General features: G+C 47.9%; 2 protein-coding genes across 2 annotated transcripts; both read left to right on the forward strand.

The window, feature by feature from the left end:
• The first annotated feature begins 515 nt into the window (after nucleotides 1-515).
• On the forward strand, nucleotides 516-1,313 carry LOC147970690 (uncharacterized). The gene has a single exon (XM_087523564.1). It carries the CDS (start codon nucleotides 516-518, stop codon nucleotides 1,311-1,313), a length of 798 nt encoding a protein of 265 aa, XP_087379690.1.
• A 15,123-nt stretch (nucleotides 1,314-16,436) lies between these two features.
• LOC125508282 (F-box family protein) lies at nucleotides 16,437-20,197 on the forward strand. The gene is made up of 2 exons (XM_048672943.2): nucleotides 16,437-17,395; nucleotides 19,457-20,197. Exons 1-2 carry the CDS (start codon nucleotides 16,592-16,594, stop codon nucleotides 19,898-19,900), a joined length of 1,248 nt encoding a protein of 415 aa, XP_048528900.1. The 5' UTR covers nucleotides 16,437-16,591; the 3' UTR covers nucleotides 19,901-20,197.
• Nucleotides 20,198-20,596: the final 399 nt, after the last annotated feature.

Below are 20,596 nucleotides of genomic sequence, written 5' to 3' on the forward strand. Positions count from 1 at the left end.
GAGCCCGCGAGATTCTTGACGGAAGGCTCGCTGAGGCCCGTGTGACTTTTCTTTTGCCACCCGTCCCACCCACGGCCGGCGAGACCCCTCCCTCGACGTCGTCGCGGTGGACGGGTGGCCTCCTCCCGCTTGGGGGGATGAAATCCATGGCCGCACCCGCTCCCGCACTGCGGCCCTCCGTGCTCAAAGTGCCTCTCGTGTCCTGGGGTCAAGCAGCCCCCCTATGGCGCCTTAATGTGTGCACTATTCTGGAACATCCGCGGTTTCGACCATGATGGCCGACGCCGCCAACTAGTGGAGTACATGCGCGATGAACACATTGACACTGTTGCCATCCAAGAAACCATGTGTTCCGAATTCTCGCTCCCTGAGCTTGACCGTCTGAGCTCCCACCTCTTCGCGAGGCATTGGCTACCTTCTAGTGGGAGCGTCGGCCACTCGGGTGGCATCCTTTTAGGCGTTAAGGATGCCACTTTTGAGGTGGGTAGCATGGATCGGGGGGATTCTTTGTGAGCATGGAATTGTTCGAGAGGTCTCTTAACTTCAAGTGGGAGGTCATCATCGTCTACGGGCCTGCAGACCATAGTCGGTCTGCCGCCTTCCTCGAGGAGCTCCACGGGAAGATCTCTGTGGCCTCCCTTCCGATGGTGGTTGGAGGCAATTTTAACCTCCTTCACATCGCGGAAGACAAGAGCAATGCTAATGTCAGCTTTGCGCGGATGAAAATGTTCAATGACTTCATTGCTGATCTTGGTCTCGGCGAGATTGATAGGATTGGTGCCAGATTCACCTGGACCAATCGGCAAGCCTCCCCGACCCAGTCTGTCCTGGACCGGGTCCTAGTTTCCCCAGATTGGGACATCCGTTGTCCCTTAGCCTCCCTTCGAGCCATCACTCAGATTGGCTCGGACCATGTCCCGCTTCTCCTGTCCTCTGCTGATGAGCATCCGCCGGTCACCCCTCGATTCCGGTTTGAGACCTTCTGGCTCTCCCAAACCGGGTTCGTTGATGCCGTGGGTGCTTGTTGGATCGAGGCCCGCACCCACCCTCACCCCTGTCCCCCTTCGGCCATCGATTCGTGGCACTTCTGCGTGAAGCGCGGAGGGAAGTTCATGAAGGGGTGGGGTGCTAACCTGGGTCATGACCTCCGTGAATGCAAGATGGTGCTGCTATCCGTGATCCAAGCCCTTGACTTGCGTGCGGACGCGGTGGGTCTTTCTCCTGACGAGTGGCTCTCCCGTTATGACCTGGAAGACCAGCTCTCTGTTATTTACACCGATGAGGAGGCCTATTGGCGCCTCCGCGGTGCCTAGAAATGGGTCTTGAAGGGCGACGCGAATACGGCCTACTTCCAGGCCATCGCCAACGGCTGTCATAGACGCAACACCATCCCTCTCTTGTGGGATGGTGCGACCCTCCTTCAAGACCCCCGAGACATCCGGTCCCACGTTGACGGGTTCTATAGATCCTTATTCTCTACCGCCCCTAGAAGCGGCCTCTCCCTAGCCCCCGATTGTTGGTCTGGGCCCCAGTTGGTTTCTGATTCGGAGAATGCGGCCCTTACGGCCCCCTTTTCCGAGCGTGAGGTCTGGGATGCCATCAAGGGCATGAACCCATCCTCGGCGCCGGGTCCAGACGGCCTTCCGGTTAAATTTTTCCAAACCTTCTAGAACGTGATTAAACCGGAGGTCATGGACATCTTCGACGAGTTCTACGTGGGCTCCATCGATCTCGGGCGTCTCAACTATGGGATCATCTCTCTCATTCCCAAGGTTCCTGGTGCGTTCGACATTCGTCAATTTTGCCCGATCACGGTCATTAATGTGATTTTTCGGATCCTAGCCAAAGGGTACGCCAATAGGGTGACCCTGCTGGTGGACCGTGTGACGCACCCCAACCAGTCTGCCTTCATTAAGGGTCGATATATCCTGGATGGGGTCCTAGTTCTTCATGAAGTCCTTCATGAGGTCCGCGTCAAACACCTCAAGGCGGTTTTCCTGAAGATTGACTTCCATAAGGCCTATGATATGGTTAGCTGGCCCTTCCTTCGGGAAGTCCTTCTTCGGAAGGGCTTCGACGACCGGTGGATCACTAGAGTCATGCAAATGGTGTCTTGCGGTCGCACGACCGTGAACATCAATGGCGAGATCGGCCCTTTCTTCCCCACCCTTTGTGGGGTTCGACAAGGCGACCCCTTCTCCCGTTTCTTGTTCAATATGGTCGTGGACGCGCTTGCCTCCATCCTGGATAAGGCGAAAGCTGCTGGCCATATCCGTGGGATTACTCCCAACCTCGCCAGTGGCTCCGGGATCTCCCTCCTCCAGTATGCTGACGACACTATCATCATGGTCGAAGGCTCGGAGACGGACATCTCCAACCTCAAGTTCCTCCTCCTCTGCTTCCAACAAATGTCTGGCCTCAAGATCAACTTCGACAAGAGTGATGTTATGGTGATGGGCTACTCCCCCTCAGAGTCTCTGGCCATTGCCAACTAGCTTAATTGCCGCCTGGGCTCCTTTCCCACAACCTACTTGGGTACGCCCATTAGTGACTCCCGGCTCACCATCCCGGACTTGCGCCCATCTGTGGCCAAGCTCCAAATGCGCAACGAGCCCTGGCAGGGAAGGTGGCTATCTAAGGCGGCCCGGACTATTCTCATCAACTCTTCCCTCTCCAGTCTCCTCTTGTTTTTCATGAGCTTCTACAGTCTCCACGAGACCCTGCACCATGAGATCGCCAAGGTCCAGTCTCGCTTCTACTGGGCAGGCGACAATGATAAGCAGAAGTATCATATGGTCAGCTGGCCGGACATTTGCAAGCCCAGGGAGCAAGGCGGCCTAGGCATAATGTGCTCTAAACTGATGAATATCGCTATCCTCTCCCGCTGGCTTTGGCGCATCTCGCAAGGGCACGGTGGCCTCTGGCTCGACATCATTCGGAACAAATACTTGCGCGGACAGCACCTCGCCTTCTGCCAGAGGTCTGGTGGATCCCTGTTTTGGCAATCAATTGTCCAGCTTCTTCCGGTTCTCCGCATCGGGACCTTCATCTCGGTCGGCTCCGGAGCTTCGACTCTGTTCTGGTTTGATCGCTGGGCCGGGGACACCCCCTTTGCGGCGCGCTTTCCCGACCTCTTCTCCATCTCCGTCGATCCCGTGATCTCTGTCGAGAGGGCCCTTATTGACTTAGGGCGCCTTGCTTTCCGAAGGCCTTTTGGGCCCTTGGAATTCGCCGCCTGGCGTGAGTTGCTAGACTGTGTTGCCCTCCACAAACCTATGGTGGACGGTGGCCTTGACTTGGTGCGCTGGCGCCTTAATCCTTCGGGCCAATTCTCCACCAAGTCTCTGTACCTGGCTATCGCCCCCTCTTCCGCCCCTCCCCCTCTCGACGGTGTGGTCCATCCGCCTACCTCTGAAGATCCGTATCTTCATGTGGCAATGGATTCGCGGTCGGGTCCCGTCCGGGGTTGAGGTTCACAAGTGGAATGGCCCGGGCACTAGCATCTGCCCGCTTTGCGGTGTCCCCGAAGACTCGAATCACATTTTCTTCTCCTGCGTGTCCACTCAGCTCATCTGGAGCTTCTTCCGCGAAGCGATCGGTGGAAATTGGTGCCACACGAACTTTCCAGACTTATTTGCCGAACTCAAGATGCCCCCCTTGTCGTCTCGCCACATTAGGTGGCTTGAGATTGGGGTCCTCTGTAACGCCCCGAGACTGATGTGCCAGGTGTCCTTCAGTTATTCGATGTTGTTGCCTTGTCATTGCTTGCATGTCATGCATGTCATATCATGTCATCATGTGCATTTCATTTGCATACATGCTTGTCTCATGCATCCGAGCATTTTCAGCGTTCTACGTTTTGCAATCCGGCGCTCCTATGTCATCCGGTGTCCCTTCCTACCTCTTTTCGTGTGCGGGTGTTAAACGCTTTCGGATTGGACCGAGACTTGTCATGCGGCCTTGGTTTACTACCGGTAGACCGCCTGTCAAGTTTTTTGCCATTTGGACTTCGTTTGATACTCCAACGGTTAACCGAGGTACCGAAAAGGCCTCGTGTGTTTTGCAGCCCAACACCCCTCCAAAGTGGCCCAAAACCCACCTAAACCCCATCTATCATCTTGGTCGTTCGATCACGATCCCGTGGCCGCAAACCGCACCTCATTTGGACACTCCTAGCTCCCTCTACCTATAAATATGTGATCTCCTCCGATTTTTCCGCGCGGTACAAAACCCTAGCTAAACTCCCACGCCGTCGTCGGACATGTCCGCCTCCCGCCGGACGTCCCGCGCCGCCGCCCCGAGCCAGTGGCGCAGCGCCACCTGTCTCGCGTGCCTCTCCCGCCGCCGCGGCCCGCGCGGCCCACGACCGGCCCGCCCGGGCCCGAGGGCGCCCCGCCGCCAGCCGCCCGATCCCTCGCTCCCGCTCTCCTCTTGCCCTGGCGCTGCCGCCGCCAGGGGACCTGCCCGCCGCCGCCTCGCTCGATGCGCACCGCCGCCGTCCTTCGCCTCGCCGGCGACCGCCGCCTGCTCCGTCGACGCGCGCCACCTTCGTCTGCGCTCCGCCCCAGAGGAGCTCCGCCGCCACCATCGCCAGATCCGGCCACGGGAGCCCGGCCGGATCCGCCGCCCCGCCGGTGACGACCTCGCCGGAGCCGCCGTCTCCGTCGCCCGGGTCCTCCTCTGCCCCGCCCGCGCCCAGATCCACCTCGCCCGAACCGATCCACTCCGCCCGTTGACTTTCGGCGAGGTCCAATTTTTCCCTAAGTCATTTTATCCCAGTAATTTTTTAGGCATTTTCATCATGGCATAACTCTCCATCCGTAGCTCCGATTCGTGCGTGTAGCATATCAAAATGTTTGTCTCGACGAGTACATCATTTCATCTCATTGCATCATTTTCATTTGAGCTCATCTTGATTTCCGAAATGCTGTTGGAAGAGGGCTATGTGATGAATTTGTCAGATCTGTTTCAGCAGATGACCTTTTGTCATTTTTGCCATGATTAATGTGTGCATGCTATGATTCTAAGCTCTACATGTGTTTTGTAGAATGCCATGTCATCTTTGTAGAGGTGCTTGCCATGTATTTTTGTGATATTTGTGGTGACAAGCACAAGCATGCAAAGTAGCGTAATCGGTAATGCTGGTTTCAGGGACTTAGAATTTCACTAAGTCCTTGTCCTGTTTTCGTTGTTATGCCATATGTTCATGTTGTCTCCTAGTGATCCGTGCCTCTTTTGAGGATGATCAGTAAGGATGTTTTGTTAATATTGTGGTGCTATATCCATCCATGTCCTTGTTTGCATTTATGGAGCATCCTAGCTTGAGTCAATCGAGCTCTACTTTTGCTATAAAATGATCCTAGCAGATTGTTGACATGTTTAGCGATTTTGCCGAGGATGTTGCTATTGATCCATGCATGCTATGTTGTTGTTCCTGCCATGTCTAGCTTCTATGCCATGTCTTCTTAATGGGTGTATGCTTAGTTTGTCATGCCATGCTCTGTAGTGAGTGCATCGAGCTCGTAAACATGTCTACTTGTTAATCTGTTTTGCATGCTCCAGTTTTTCACTAAGTTTGAATCTGTTTATGTTTTTGCTATGTTCACATGCTTGCAATTGTATTTTCTGATCCCTTTTGGCTCAAAGTCACTAAGGGCCTTTTTGTTAAGTGCTTTGAGTAGCTTCATGCCATGCCTTGCTTTGCCATGATATGTTCCTGTAGCATGTAGTTTTCATACTTTAAAGATTGCTTCCTGATAATAAATTCCAGACTTGTGTTAATTTCACTAAGTCTGAAACCTGTTATCATTTACTCTTTTGCCATGCTTGTTTGAACATGTTAATGGAGGAATTAGCCGTAGCTCAGTGTTCATATTTTGTCAATCATCTTGAGTGGATCCCTACCATGTATTTTGTTGCCATGTTTGAGTGATGTAGCATATTTGTCTTGATGCATTTAGAAGGCCACTTGCTGATTATCGCAGACCGGTGCCATATTTGTTTTGCTTGCCATTTCCAAACCGTGCATCCGATTCCAGTGGTCTTTATATAGATTTCAACCGAAATCACCTCACCTTTCCAGTGGCACTCTTGGATTTCCAAGTTGAGGCCATGTTCAATCATTCCTCTCCAAATCATGCATATGCATCACATGCCGCATCCCGCATATCATACCATGTTCGTGTGTTGGTTGTTTACTATGTTGTGTGCTTCTTTGAGGTGTTGCTTCTTCGGGTTGGTTCCGTTATCGTCGCATTTGTGAGGGCCCGTTCGACTACGTCCGTTTGTCTTCTTCATGGACTCGTTCTTCTTCCTTGCGGGATTTCAGGCAAGATGACCATACCCTCGAAATCACTTCTATCTTTGCTTGCTAGTTGCTCGCTCTTTTGCTATGCCTATGCTGTGATACCTACCACTTGCTTATCATGCCTCCCATATTGTTAAGCCAAGCCTCCAACCCACCTTGTCCTAGCAAACCGTTGTTTGGCTATGTTACCGCTTTGCTCATCCCCTCTTATAGCGTTGTTAGTTGCAGGTGAAGATTGGAGCCTGTTCCATGTTTGAAACATAGATATTTTGCTGGGATATCACAATATATCTTATTTAATTAATGCATCTATATACTTGGTAAAGGGTGGAAGGCTCGGCCTTATGTCTAGTGTTCTGTTCCACTCTTGCCGCCCTACTTTCCGTCATATCGATGTTATGTTCCCGGATTTTGCGTTCCTTACACGGTTGGGTTATAATGGGAACCCCTTGACAGTTCGCCTTGAATAAAACTCCTCCAGCAATGCCCAACATTGGTTTTACCATTCGCCACCTAGCCTTTTCTTTCCCTTGGGTTATGCAGACTCAAGGGTCATCTTTATTTAAACCCCCCTGGGCCAGTGCTCCTCTGAGTGTTGGTCCGACCGAGTAGACTGCGGGGCCACCTCGGGGCAACATGAGGGTTGGTTTTACTCGTAGGATGTCTCATCTGAGTGTGCCCTGAGAACGAGATATGTGCAGCTCCTATCGGGATTTGTCGGCACATTCGGGCGGTGTTGCTGGACTTGTTTTACCATTGTCGAGGATGTCTTGTAACCAGGATCCGAGTCTGATCGGATTGTCTTGGGAGAAGGAATATCCTTCATTGACCGTGAGAGCTTGTGATGGGCTAAGTTGGGACACCCCTGAAGGGAGTTGAACTTTTGAAAGCCGTGCCCGCGGTTATGGGCAGATGGGAATTTGTTAATGTCCGGTTGTAGAAAACCTGAAGTTGATCTTAATTAAAATGCATCAACCGCGTGTGTAACCGTGATGGTCTCTTCTCGGCGGAGTCCGGGAACTGAACACGGTGTTGGAGTTATGCTTGACGTAGGTTGTTCTAGGATCACTTCTTGATCATAGTTTCTCGACCGTGCTTTTGCCTTCTCTTCTCGCTCTCATTTGCGTATGTTAGCCACCATCTATGCTAGTCGCTTGCTGCAGCTCCACCTCATACCTTTTACCTTACCCATAAGCTTAAATAGTCTTGATTGCGAGGGTGTGAGATTGCTGAGTCCCCGTGACTCACAGATACTTCCAAAACCAGTTTGCAGGTGCCGATGTTACCGAGCAGGTGACGCAACCAAGCTCAAGGAGGAGCTCGATGAAGATCTTGTCCTTTGTGTTGTTTCGTTCTAGTTGATCAGTAGTGGAGCCCAGTTGGGGTCGATCGGGGATCTGTGTAGCATTTGGGGTAGTCTTATTTTATTTTGGTTCCGTAGCCGGACCTTGAGTGTATTTGGATGATGTATTGCTTTATTCATGTAATTGTGTGAAGTGGCGATTGTAATCCAACTATGTATCTCTTTCCTTTATTTATTACATGGGTTGTGTGAAGATTACCTCACTTGCGACATTGCTTTCAATGTGGTTATGCCTCTAAGTCATGCTTCGACACGTGGGAGATATAGGCGCATCGAGGGCGTTACAAGTTGGTAATCAGAGCCTTCCCCGACCTTAGGAGCCCCCTGCTTGATCGAATCGCTGGTGTTGTTGAGTCTAGAAAAATGTTTTGAGTCATTTAGGATTATATATATCGGAGAGTAGGACTTCTTTTTACTCCTCAGTCCCTTCGTCGCTCTGGTGAGGCCTCCTGACGTAGAGTTTTGACTCTTCTCTTCTCAAATTTCACTAAAAAAATTTAGGATCACGCGAGTATCTTGGAATCGTTCCGATGGTTTTGTGACGAGAACATTGTTCTTGGTGCCTCCTGTCATTTAGGGGTTGTGGCAGTGTCCCGGGGAGTTGAGCTCCGAGGTGTTGTCGTCACAGTTTTATCGTTGCAGTTCTGGAATACCTGAGATTAGTTTCGCTGACATCGAAAATCTCTTTTATGCAGTTGTTGGTGAGATAACCTCGACGCCACCTAGTACTGGGGCGGGAGTTCGGGATTATTGCCATAACTTGTATAACGGATGCTTTTCGAAGGTTGAGGTAAATGATTTCCGAAGGTTTCTTGGTTATGTGTTGAAGGATGGATACAGCTAGATGTAGGATTTGCTAGTTTTGGGTGAGATATTATGCTTCCCCTGTATCCCCAACACCTGATTGCATAACCGGAAAGTTTTGGGAGTTTATAAGTGGGAATTCAAGTAGATCTTAGGATATCTTTCCGACAGATGTATGATATGAAATTGGGGTTCGACGTCTAGTGGTCCGCCTATCCACGGTTGGTTTTACAGTGGTCTCGTTGTGTCTTAAAGAGTCCTTGGCTATGCCGACTCGGGGACGCTTCGTATGTCATGTCCACTGCCTTGTACATGATGGTGCTGTACGATCGAGACCGTGTAGGCCCCACCACGAAAACTTCGGACGAAATCTCTATCATATGTTTGTTCCGGCTTATTCCGCAAGCCAATCCTTTGTTTTGCTTTGATTTGTGGTATTCGAGTTGCTTCGAAGTCAAGTGTTGATTCCATACCCTTTCTAAGCGGTGTTCTCATATTTCTATGTGAATACTAATCCTTCTTGACCATCGAGACTGTCATGTCAATCCTTTTCAACCGGCGTGTTTCTCTTCAAGTGGATCTGAGTTTTTCAACATCCGCAAGATCAATTATCAGCTCTTCATGGTGCTCACTTCTTCCGCCCTAAGCTGTCTTTGTTTTTCCCACCCTCCCACCCTTTTTCTTCAAGGACTCAGATTTATTAATCAAGTATCCATCTTATGGTTGTGAAGTATCTTCGTTCTTTCCGTCAATGTTCTTATCCGGTGATTCTCAAGAAGATACTAACGGAGCTTCAAGTTATCATTATTCGTTCTTTTTCTCCCCCGGTGGAACCAATTCAAGCTTTTGGTGTTCATCTTATCCTTTTTCTTCGAGGCAAATACCTTCTTATGCCGGTGCACCTCATAATCTTCCACTTCTCGCTATTCAATTGTTCCAGAGTGTTCAAGATATCTCGAGTCTGTTATCTCATTCAAGTCTTTTAATTCAACTGGTGCAACCTCTCTTTTAAATCATTTCAACGGTGTTTCTTTTGAGTGGGCCCTAACCCACAGGTCTTTTCCCAGGATCTTACCTGACTCTTCTTATTTTACCGGGGCTTCTCAAATTCTCTCCAAAGTTTGACGTAAGAATGATTTATCATCAGTCAAATGCCTTCTCCTAGATCTTTCACAATTCTTTTCATCGTTGGTTCAACCTTTCCAATTTTAATTTCAGAGTGCGTCAACAATTTATGGTATTGTTTCTCATCATCATTCTCTGTGTTTGAAGACCGAAGAAGAGTTTTACCTCCATATCTTATCCGTTCTCTCAGAGATTCGTGGTTCTAGTTCGAGGCCATCCTCTCATAATTGTTTTTGATAGTGAGAATTCTTTTCACCTATCCGGAGCAATTCAAGAGTCTTCTCAGTTTGATTATCTGGAGTCCATCATTTTAGGTTATTCGTTCTCAGCTTCCAGTTATCATTCTCCAATCTTACCAGCGCATTGTTCAAGTGATCTCTAATCAGTCGTCATCCCTTCGTTCTCATGTATCTAGATTGTCTCAAGTATCTTCGTTCTTTTCACAATTCTTACCCGGTGATTCATCCCTTTACTTCGTTCATTTTCAATTCTTACCGGTGGCTCATTCAAGTTTTCTCTTCCTTTGTTATTGTATCTATTCATTCGTGGTTTCAATCCCACCGGTGGTTCGTTGAAGACCTTCCCAAGTTTGCGCTATATCTCGCTTAATCCTTCTACAAGAATAAGTAGTGTTTCAAATCCATTGTTTGTCATCAATTAAATTGGTGAAGAATAAGCATAATGTAATTCTTATTCTTGTTTCATCCATATGTTAATCTTTTCTTCCGGAGTTTGTTCATGATAATTAAATTCTTGGTTTCAAGTGCTCGTCTTTCTTTCCCGGAGTTCCAAGATCTAGTTATCATGGAGATCCATCTAAATCATTACAAGGTTTCACCTTGTGTTTCCAACTTCTCTTTATTTTCGTTATTCTTTTTGTTTACTGGAGTTCTTCATGAAGGTTCTACATGATGGTTCATCAAGGATTTAAATTCCTTCTCGAAGTGTTCATCGAGATTCTTTTCAGAGGAGCTCAAGTATTCTTCATCTTGCAATCCGGAGTGCAATTCTTTCTTCCATATCATTGGAGGTGGTATTATGTCATTCTTGATATTTTGAGTTCATGATTCTCAGGTTGTTAAGAATGAGGTATTTTTAATCCATCAATCTCGTCATTGGAGTTATCTGGGGTTATATTTCACCTAAAGCTTTCCCTAAGGATTAATGCTTTATGGTGCTTATATATATGACCCAAGTTCTTCACCTATCCTCCCGGTGAAATAGTTTTTTCTCATCTCCTTGTCATATCAACCCAATCTATCGTTTTCCGTCAGTGGCAGAATTTCAACTCAGTTTTTGAGATGTCTTCCAAAGCCCACATCAAGCTTATCCTTTCGTTGTTGGCTTTCCAACAACTCCGTCCGAACCTTCTCCTAAGGATGCCTTCTCAAACTCTTTTGTGGCAGAAGTTGGAATTTTCTTCTCCATTCTCCTATTTCAATTATCTATCTTCTATTCTTTTCTTCCGGAGGCATTGTGATGTTGCTCTTTTCAACGCATCATCTCATTTTGTCAAAGATCATGTTCTTTTCATGCCTATTCATTCAACCGGAGTGTTGTGCCATTTTGCTCAAGTTCTTTTCGCCTTATCAAGCCTTTCATATCTTTTCAACCGGAGTACTGTCTGAGATCTTTGTTACCCCTTGTTACATTCATTCAATAATTCCGGAGGCAGTGTGTTGTGATTTCATCAAGTATCTTCTCATCTTACCAAGTTCTTATTCTATTCCTTTTCTTTTCAATCGGAGTGCTGCCCGAAGTTGTTCTCCCTTGTTCCTCTTTTCTAACGGAGTGTTTTCAGCTTCGTCATCTCCGTTGTACTCGAAATGGCTTAACCTTTTCAAGGTTCTTTGGTTTCACTCATTGGTCAAAGAAGCAACTTAGTTTTACCTCTTCTTTTTCTCTTCCGTTTTTTCCTCCGGTGCCATTCTAGATCTCGGGACGAGATCCTCTCGTAGTGGTGGAGTGTTGTAACGCCCCGAGACCGATGTGCCAGGTGTCCTCCAGTTATTCGTTGTTGTTGCCTTGTCATTTCTTGCGTGTCATGCATGTCATATCATGTCATCATGTGCATTTCATTTGCATACATGCTTGTCTCATGCATCCGAGCATTTTCCCCGTTGTCCGTTTTGCAATCCGGCGCTCCTATGTCATCCGGTGTCCCTTTCTACCTCTTTTCGTGTGCGGGTGTTAAACGCTTTCGGATTGGACCAAGACTTGTCATCGGCCTTGGTTTACTACCGGTAAACTGCCTGTCAAGTTTCGTGCCATTTGGACTTCGTTTGATACTCCAACGGTTAACCGAGGTATCGAAAAGGCCTCGTGTGTGTTGCAGCCCAACACCCCTCCAAAGTGGCCCAAAACCCACCAAAACCCCCTCTATCATCTCGGTCGTTCGATCACGACCCCGTGGCCGCAAACCGCACCTCATTTAGACACTCCTAGCTCCCTCTACCTATAAATATGTGATCTCCTCCGATTTTTTCGCGCGGTACAAAACCCTAGCTAAACTCCCACGCCGCTGTCGGACATGTCCGCCTCCCGCCGGACGTCCCACGCCGCCGCCCCGAGCCAGTGGCGCAGCGCCACCTGTCTCGCGCGCCTCTCCCGCCGCCGCGGCCCGCGCGGCCCACGGCCGGCCCGCCCGGGCCCGAGGGTGCCCCGCCACCAGCCGCCCGATCCCTCGCTCTCGCTCTCCTCTTGCCCTAGTGCCGCCGCTGCCAGGGGACCTGCCCGCCGCCGCCTCGCTCGATGCGCACCGCCGCCGTCCTTCGCCTCGCCGGCGACCGCCGCCCGCTCCGGCGCCGCGCGTCGCCTTCGTCTTCGCTCCGCCCCGGAGGAGCTCCGCCGCTGCCATCGCCAAATCCGGCCACGGGAGCCCGGCCGGATCTGCCGCCCCGCCGGCGATGACCTCGCCGGAGCCGCCGTCTCCGTCGCCCGGGTCCTCCTCTGCCTCGCCCGCACCCGGATCCACCTCGCCCGAACCGATCCACTCCGCCCGTTGACTTTCCGCGAGGTCCAATTTCTCCCTAAGTCATTTTATCCCAATAATTTTTTAGGCATTTTCATCATGGCATAACTCCGCATCCGTAGCTCCGATTCGTGCGTGTAGCATATCAAAATGTTTGTCTCGATGAGTACATCATATATTCTCATTGCATCATTTTCATTTGAGCTCATCTTGATACCCGAAATGCTGTTGGAAGAGGGCTATGTGATGAATTTATCAGATCTGTTTCAGCAAATGACCTTTTGTCATTTTTGCCATGATTAATGTGTGCATGCTATGATCTTGAGCTCTACATGTGTTTTGTAGAATGCCATGTCATCTTTGCAGAGGTACTTGCCATGTATTTTTGTGATATTTGTGGTGACTAGCACAAGCATGCAAAGTAGCGTAATCGTTAATGCTGATTTCAGGGACTTAGAATTTCACTAAGTCCTTGTCCTGTTTTCGTTGTTATGACATATGTTGATGTTGTCTCCTAGTGATTCGTGCCTCTTTTGAGGATGATCAGTAAGGATGTTTTGTTAATATTGTGGTGCTATATCCATCCATGTCCTTGTTTGCATTTATGGAGCATCCTAGCTTGAGTCAATCGAGCTCTACTTTTGCTATAAAATGATCCTAGCAGATTGTTGACATGTTTAGCGATTTTGCCGAGGATGTTGCTATTGATCCATGCATGCTATGTTGTTGTTCCTGCCATGTCTAGCTTCTATGCCATGTCTTCTTGATGGGTGTATGCTTAGTTTGTCATGCCATGCTCTGTAGTGAGTGCATCGAGCTCGTAAACATGTCTACTTGTTAATCTGTTTTGCATGCTCCAGTTTTTCACTAAGTTTGAATCTGTTTATGTTTTTGCTATGTTCACATGCTTGCAATTGTATTTTCTGATCCCTTTTGGCTCAAAGTCACTAAGGGCCTTTTTGTTAAGTGCTTTGAGTAGCTTCATGCCATGCCTTGCTTTGCCATGATATGTTCCTGTAGCATGTAGTTTTCATACTTTAAAGATTGCTTCCTGATAATAAATTCCAGACTTGTGTTAATTTCACTAAGTCTGAAACCTGTTATCATTTACTCTTTTGCCATGCTTGTTTGAACATGTTAATGGAGGAATTAGCCGTAGCTCAGTGTTCATATTTTGTCAATCATCTTGAGTGGATCCCTACCATGTATTTTGTTGCCATGTTTGAGTGATGTAGCATATTTTTCTTGATGCATTTAGAAGGCCACTTGCTGATTATCGCAGACCGGTGCCATATTTGTTTTGCTTGCCATTTCCAAACCGTGCATCCGATTCCGGTGGTCTTTATATAGATTTCAACCGAAATCACCTCACCTTTCCAGTGGCACTCTTGGATTTCCAAGTTGAGGCCAGGTTCAATCATTCCTCTCCAAATCATGCATATGCATCACATGCCGCATCCCGCATATCATACCATGTTCATGTGTTGGTTGTTTACTATGTTGTGTGCTTCTTTCCGGTGTTGCTTCTTCGGGTTGGTTCCGTTATCATCGCGTTATGAGGGCCCGTTCGACTATGTCCGTTTGTCTTCTTCATGGACTTGTTCTTCTTCCTTGCGGGATTTCAGGCAAGATGACCATACCCTCGAAATCACTTCTATCTTTGCTTGCTAGTTGCTCGCTCTTTTGCTATGCCTATGATGTGATACCTACCACTTGCTTATCATGCCTCCCATATTGTTAAGCCAAGCATCTAACCCACCTTGTCCTAGCAAACCGTTGTTTGGCTATGTTACCGCTTTGCTCAACCCCTCTTATAGCGTTGTTAGTTGCAGGTGAAGATTGGAGCTTGTTCCATGTTTGAAACATGGATATTTTGTTGGGATATCACAATATATCTTATTTAATTAATGCATCTATATACTTGGTAAAGGGTGGAAGGCTCGGCCTTATGCCTAGTGTTTTGTTCCACTCTTGCCTCCCTAGTTTCCGTCATATCAGTGTTATGTTCCCGGATTTTGCGTTCCTTACACGGTTGGGTTATAATGGGAACCCCTTGACAGTTCGCCTTGAATAAAACTCCTCCAGCAATGCCCAACATTGGTTTTACCACTCGCCACCTAGCCTTTTCTTTTCCTTGGGTTTTGCAGACTCAAGGGTCATCTTTATTTAAACCCCCCTGGGCCAGTGCTCCTCTGAGTGTTGGTCCGACCGAGTAGACTGTGGGGCCACCTCGGGGCAACTTGAGGGTTGGTTTTACTCGTAGGATGTCTCATCTGAGTGTGCCCTGAGAACGAGATATGTGCAGCTCCTATCGGGATTTGTCGGCACATTCGGGCGGTGTTGCTGGACTTGTTTTACCATTGTCGAGGATGTCTTATAACCGGGATGCCGAGTCTGATCGGATTGTCTTGGGAGAAGGAATATCCTTCGTTGACCGTGAGAGCTTGTGATGGGCTAAGTTGGGACACCCCTGCAAGGATTTGAACTTTCGAAAGCCGTGCCCGCGGTTATGGGCAGATGGAAATTTGTTAATGTCCGGTTGTAGAAAACCTAAAGTTGATCTTAATTAAAATGCATCAACCGCGTGTGTAACCGTGATGGTCTCTTCTCGGCGGAGTCCGGGAAGTGAACACGGTGTTGGAGTTATGCTTGACGTAGGTTGTTCTAGGATCACTTCTTGATCATAGTTTCTCGACCGTACTTTTGCCTTCTCTTCTCGCTCTCATTTGTGTATGTTAGCCACCATCTATGCTAGTCGCTTGCTGCAGCTCCACCTCATACATTTTTACCTTACACATAAGCTTAAATAGTCTTGATCGCGAGGGTGTGAGATTGCTGAGTCCCCGTGACTTACAGATACTTTCAAAACCAGTTTGCAGGTGCCGATGTTACCGAGCAGGTGACGCAACCAAGCTCAAGGAGGAGCTCGATGAAGATCTTGTCCTTTGTGTTGTTTCGTTCTAGTTGATCAGTAGTGGAGCCCAGTTGGGGTCGATCGGGGATCTGTGTAGCATTTGGGGTAGTCTTCTTTTATTTTAGTTCCGTAGCCGGATTTTGAGTGTATTTGGATGATGTATTGCTTTATTCATGTAATTGTATGAAGTGGTGATTGTAAGTCAACTATGTATCTCTTTCTTTTATTTGTTACATGGGTTGTGTGAAGATTACCTCACTTGCGATATTGCTTTCAATGCGGTTATGCCTCTAAGTCGTGCTTCGACACGTGAGAGATATAGACGCATCGAGGACGTTACATCCTCGCTTGGACCCTCTGAACGATCCGCAATAAGCTTGTGATCCAGTGTACTCCTCTTCGACGGGCTACTGACGCTCTCTTCAAACTTTCGGGTTTCTTACAACTTTGGCGGCCGTTTAGCCGCCCTCAGGACCGCGACACCATCTACGCCTTCATCGCCGACCTTCGCTCGATGGCTGTCCGTCTGTCGCCGCCACCCCCGCCGCCCCCGCCGGAACCAGACTAGACGCTTTCCTCGTCCGACTTTTTCTGGTTTTTATTTTTGAGCTTGTTGAGCTGTGCCCTCAGCAGAACCTTTATACTATGTTATGAGACTTGGGTGTGTGTATGGACTAGTCCTTGTATGTGTGCTCTCTGACGGTTTGCTTTATTTATAAAGTGAGGCGAAAGCCTTTTTCAGTAAGAATAGCCTAGATCGGTCGTATATGCTTACCTAATGTTTGTATGAAATGGAACTCTATTATACCGTCCGCTATGGCTGCCTGTGTCTCGAGGATATGTCCAAGCGCCGTTAATCTATAAAGCTCTGCTTTGCCTAAAAAAAGAAACAAAGGCGCTCTGTGTCGGGGAAATTACTCGCCGCCGGGCTCCCGAAGTCCCGATGGCCCTTGGCCGACTGACTCGAACTCTCGAAGGAAACGCCCGCAAAAAGAAAGAAAAAACTCTTGAAGGAAACGCTGTCTCCCGGCGAATATTCGCACCCAAGCCCATTTTCACTTCCTCCCACGCCTCCGACTCCGACCACCGCCCGTTTCCAAATCCCCAATGCCACCGCCTCTCAAGCACCAACACACGCCGATCTCATCGGGAATACTCGAAGGAAATCCTAACCCTAGCTCTTGCACCATGGCGACCTCACTGGTGGCGGCGGCGGAGACGGCGCTGGAGGATCTGCCGGAGGATGCGCTGCTCGCGATCCTGGCCTTCCTCGCGCCGGCCGACGCTGCCGCCGCCGCCTGCACCTGTCGCGCCCTCTTCGCCGCGGCGTCTTCCCCGGCGCTCCCGCTCGCGCTCGCGCTCCGCCTCGGCCTCCCGCCCCCGCGGCCCTCCCCGGAGGCCTGCCCGGCCTCCGTGCGTCGCCTCTTCCGCTCCCTCCACCGGCTACGCCGCCTCCTCGGCCTTTGGCGCCGCCTCCCCTCCTCCCACTCCGGCTCGCCATCCCTCGTCGCGTTCGAGTGGGCTCCGCGCGCCACTCTCGCGGCCTCCCTCCTCGCACCCTCCAAGCGCGGCCTCGCCGTCTCCAAGTCCCCTTTTGTGACGCTCTCCGTGGCGGAATCCGGTGACACGGTGGCGGCTCTCGGAGAGGTTCCGGTCTGCGTCAACTTCGTCGGGGACAACCACATTGTGGTGGAGGCGGCGTCGGGGGAAGATGAGGAGGAGGGGATGGAAGGAGGATCGCCGCCGGAGGAGATGTATATGCATTTCGCGAACCGTAGGAGCCCCGGGGCAGGGAGGAGAAGGCGGGAGAGGCAGGGAAGGAGGAAAGGTGGTCGAATGGAGCCTGAACACTTTGTGAGGATTCCAGATGCTGAGCCGACCAAAGCGCGGCCGCTGCAGGGCCTGTGGAAGGTGCTTCCTTTGCACACAGAGCTTGCTAATCTGTTGTTGCATAGTATTCTCCTTGGAGTAGTTGATTTATATTAATACTCTTGGAGTGCATGTGGAATCGTTGCTGTTGCGGATACTGCGAAATGTAGTTGCTCGTGTGAGGAATTGGCATAGATCAGTTGTCTGTTGTTGCACCTATTAGCATAGGTCAGTTTTGGGAGCTTGCCATATAAGATCAGAATGTAGCCTGCACTCTTGTGGATAATATGTTTGTTCATGTGTGATTGCTCCGCTTTTCGAGCATCCGTACTTTGACATGAATTGCGTGCACTATACGAGGATTACTTGGGTATTAGTTTATATTACTCCCTGGCCAGGCGATCATCGCTATTATGTTGATTGGAGATGACTGAGATATATCTTGGATTGAAATAGCATAGCAGCATTATCTGTCAGATGTTGGCACTGAAAATTGGATATGTTAGTTATTGTGTAAATTGTTTTTGATTGAATGCTATAATCGAATTGCTGTCCATTTGCCCATGGCACAGTTTATGTAGTTTGAGATATCTGTTCAAGTTAAAATTGTGCGCATTCATAGTGTTTGCCCCAGGGCCTCTATGCTGACCTGCGTATCATGCACATGCTTGGAATTGAGTTTGAAATATCTGTTGAAGTTCGAATTCGCATGCTTGTTATGGTGGACCACACCCATGACTGTCAAAGGAGGTCACTTGGAATTGATTGTCGCTAAAGAGAGCATGAAGGTGTTTCTCTTAGAATTGAACTATGGATAACCTAGGTGCATTTAACTGTTCTTAAAATCATAGCCATTTGAAAATCTGATAACCTTTTTGAAGAAAAATTGCTCAGTGGCAGTCGTGTTGACTTTGAGTTCTTGTTAGAATAGCTATTTTTTGGTTTTCACAGATAGTGCTAATGAAAGGGTAAGGGCGGTACCACCAGAGGTGGTTTTCCTTGCTAGCATGGCAAGCAGTGTCTTTCATGGTTCACCGTTCATATCGCCCCACGAACATATAATGCTGTGTGGAAGCTATGTCAGCAGTCAGAATCCCTGTTGTGTCAGTGTGGAACTATGTCAGCAGTCAGAATCCCTGTTGTGTCATGATACGAGAATGCATGGTCACAAGGCTGTACAGACTGAGAATGTGATTCTCATTGGATAGCAAAAGCTTGAAAACTTGGTGTAGTTCCATTTAGTGCTGCCGCCAGAACTAAGGATATAACATTACTGCCTAAGAGGTTTCAGTTCCTACTTGTTTGGGATGACTAGGACTTCTATCATGAAAGCTCAAATAAATGTTATTTTTTGGTTTATTTTGGAAATGGAAGGCTAGCGAAATTCGCAGGTTCAACTCCTCTGATATTTGTGATTTAATTGAGAAACTATCGTAAAGGCTGCATGGAATTGGCGGTGCAAGTAACTGTTTTTTCCATAGTCGCGATGTTAGAGTGCTGAATTTGACAAGTGGTTGCAGTACTGCCAGTGCAAAATTTTGCATCCCCATATGTCTCTGACTAGGAGCCCTGTTGGTGGATAGAAAATTGAAGAGAACCCTCGCTTACCATGTTAAGGCTTTGGAAAGTATGGGTTATTTCCTGTACATTGCTACTTACTAGTATGAGATCTCAGACAAGGTTTGCATGCAACTTCTAAATATGAGTTCATTTTTTGCTTTTTTCTCTCTATCTCTTGTTATGTGTAGCAAATTAGCTCATGAATGATAGTTCCGCAGTTATGATTTGCTGTTCTAGTTTGTTGTTACTGATTTTGTTCACAAGAAACTCTGATATGTTTATATCGTATATAGATTGTTTTCATTAGTATGTGGACATTGACATTGTCTAAAACATAATAGTCCAATAGAAGGTTAATGTGTGCCCCCTCCGTTCCAAAATAAGGGTTGTGGTTTTAGTTCAAGAACTAAAACCACGACCCTTATTTTGGAACAGAGGGAGCATATATCATCAGCTGATTTCTCAAATCACTTTTATTAGTTTACAGAATATCTTTTGTAATTTATAGGAAATATGATGTTAACCTTTATTTTCCTCAAACAGGGTGTATGCGAGAATAAGACTCTGGAATTTTACATTATCAGCTATGACGACATTGGTGGAGTGACTTGTCGACGAGTTAGTGAGAATAGGGGCCAAAACTCAGGCTACTCCCCTGTCTTCTGGACTACAGATGCTACATTTCTTGAACCACCATTCTCTGAACAGGAGCTGGACCGTTATAGTTGCCTTGAGCATATTCAAGTTGTTACTTGTGGCCATACAGAGACATGGAACAAAGCAGTCTCTCGGATATTGTGCATCAATTCAAGTTTTGACCTAGTTCATCCTCATCTGTTAGCTCCCTTCGATGATACCAGTAATGTAGAGGGGAGGATTTGGCTTTATGAAGATGGAACCTTTGGGTTCGGATTCACCGGAAGCAATTCAATTATAGATCTCAACCATGTCTCCATGGATGGTTGTATTATTGATACTTCATACTAAAGAAATGTCCTTCTGGCATGTAATTGTTGCTAGGGCTAGGAAACCATCTGTACATCATTGTTAGGGAAAAAATTTGCATCTGGCATGAAGCATGTTGCCTCCAGTTGTTGTACTACTACTATAGATGGCAATTCGCCAGATCTGGCCCTTTGGTCTTGTACTTGTTTGTAGGATAACCGTGTATCCTGATACTGCACTGAATGGTGGTCCCTTCTGGCATTTACTTGTTGCTAGAATACCCTTGTAACATTATTACAAAATTTAATTCTCAATAAATGGAGTTGTTACTTCTTCGTAGGTGCTGTTTTGTTGTCCCATTTTAGGTGAATGCTGTGCCTTTAAGGGCAGTCTTGTAAAACTTTGCAACTTCCTGTGCAATTCATCTGATATTGAATGTTAATGTTATCTCATGATAATAGAGAAGGTTAATGTTGCCTTGTTTTCTTGTTTATTTAAGGTTTTTGCTTTTTGTCAAATGAACAAACTGGCCCTTGGTGTTGTAGAAAAGATATCAAGTGATTCTTATGGTAATAGTACTGTATTATAATAGCACCACTTTTTGCTCAGCTATCAAAATAATTGATTCACCACTATATCAGCTTAGCACTTCAGTTCTACTCCCTCTGTCCCATAATATAAGAGCGTTTTTGACACTAGTACCTCGCTGTGTGGATAGGTAAACATGTAATGTTCTAC

Source organism: Triticum urartu, chromosome 5A, assembly GCF_056163025.1.
Source record: "Triticum urartu cultivar PI428250 chromosome 5A, HENAU_Tu73, whole genome shotgun sequence".
In the NCBI taxonomy this organism is placed as follows: Eukaryota; Viridiplantae; Streptophyta; class Magnoliopsida; order Poales; family Poaceae; genus Triticum; species Triticum urartu.

What these genes read in the sequence shown, in the direction of transcription:
- LOC125508282 (XM_048672943.2), top strand. Translation starts at nt 16,592, where the DNA reads ATGCCACCGCCTCTCAAGCACCAACACACGCCGATCTCATCGGGAATA. An exon ending in CGCTGCAGGGCCTGTGGAAG is followed by an intron (nt 17,396 to 19,456) that starts GTGCTTCCTTTG and finishes TTCCTCAAACAG; the next exon opens with GGTGTATGCGAGAATAAGAC.
- LOC147970690 (XM_087523564.1), top strand. Translation starts at nt 516, where the DNA reads ATGGAATTGTTCGAGAGGTCTCTTAACTTCAAGTGGGAGGTCATCATC.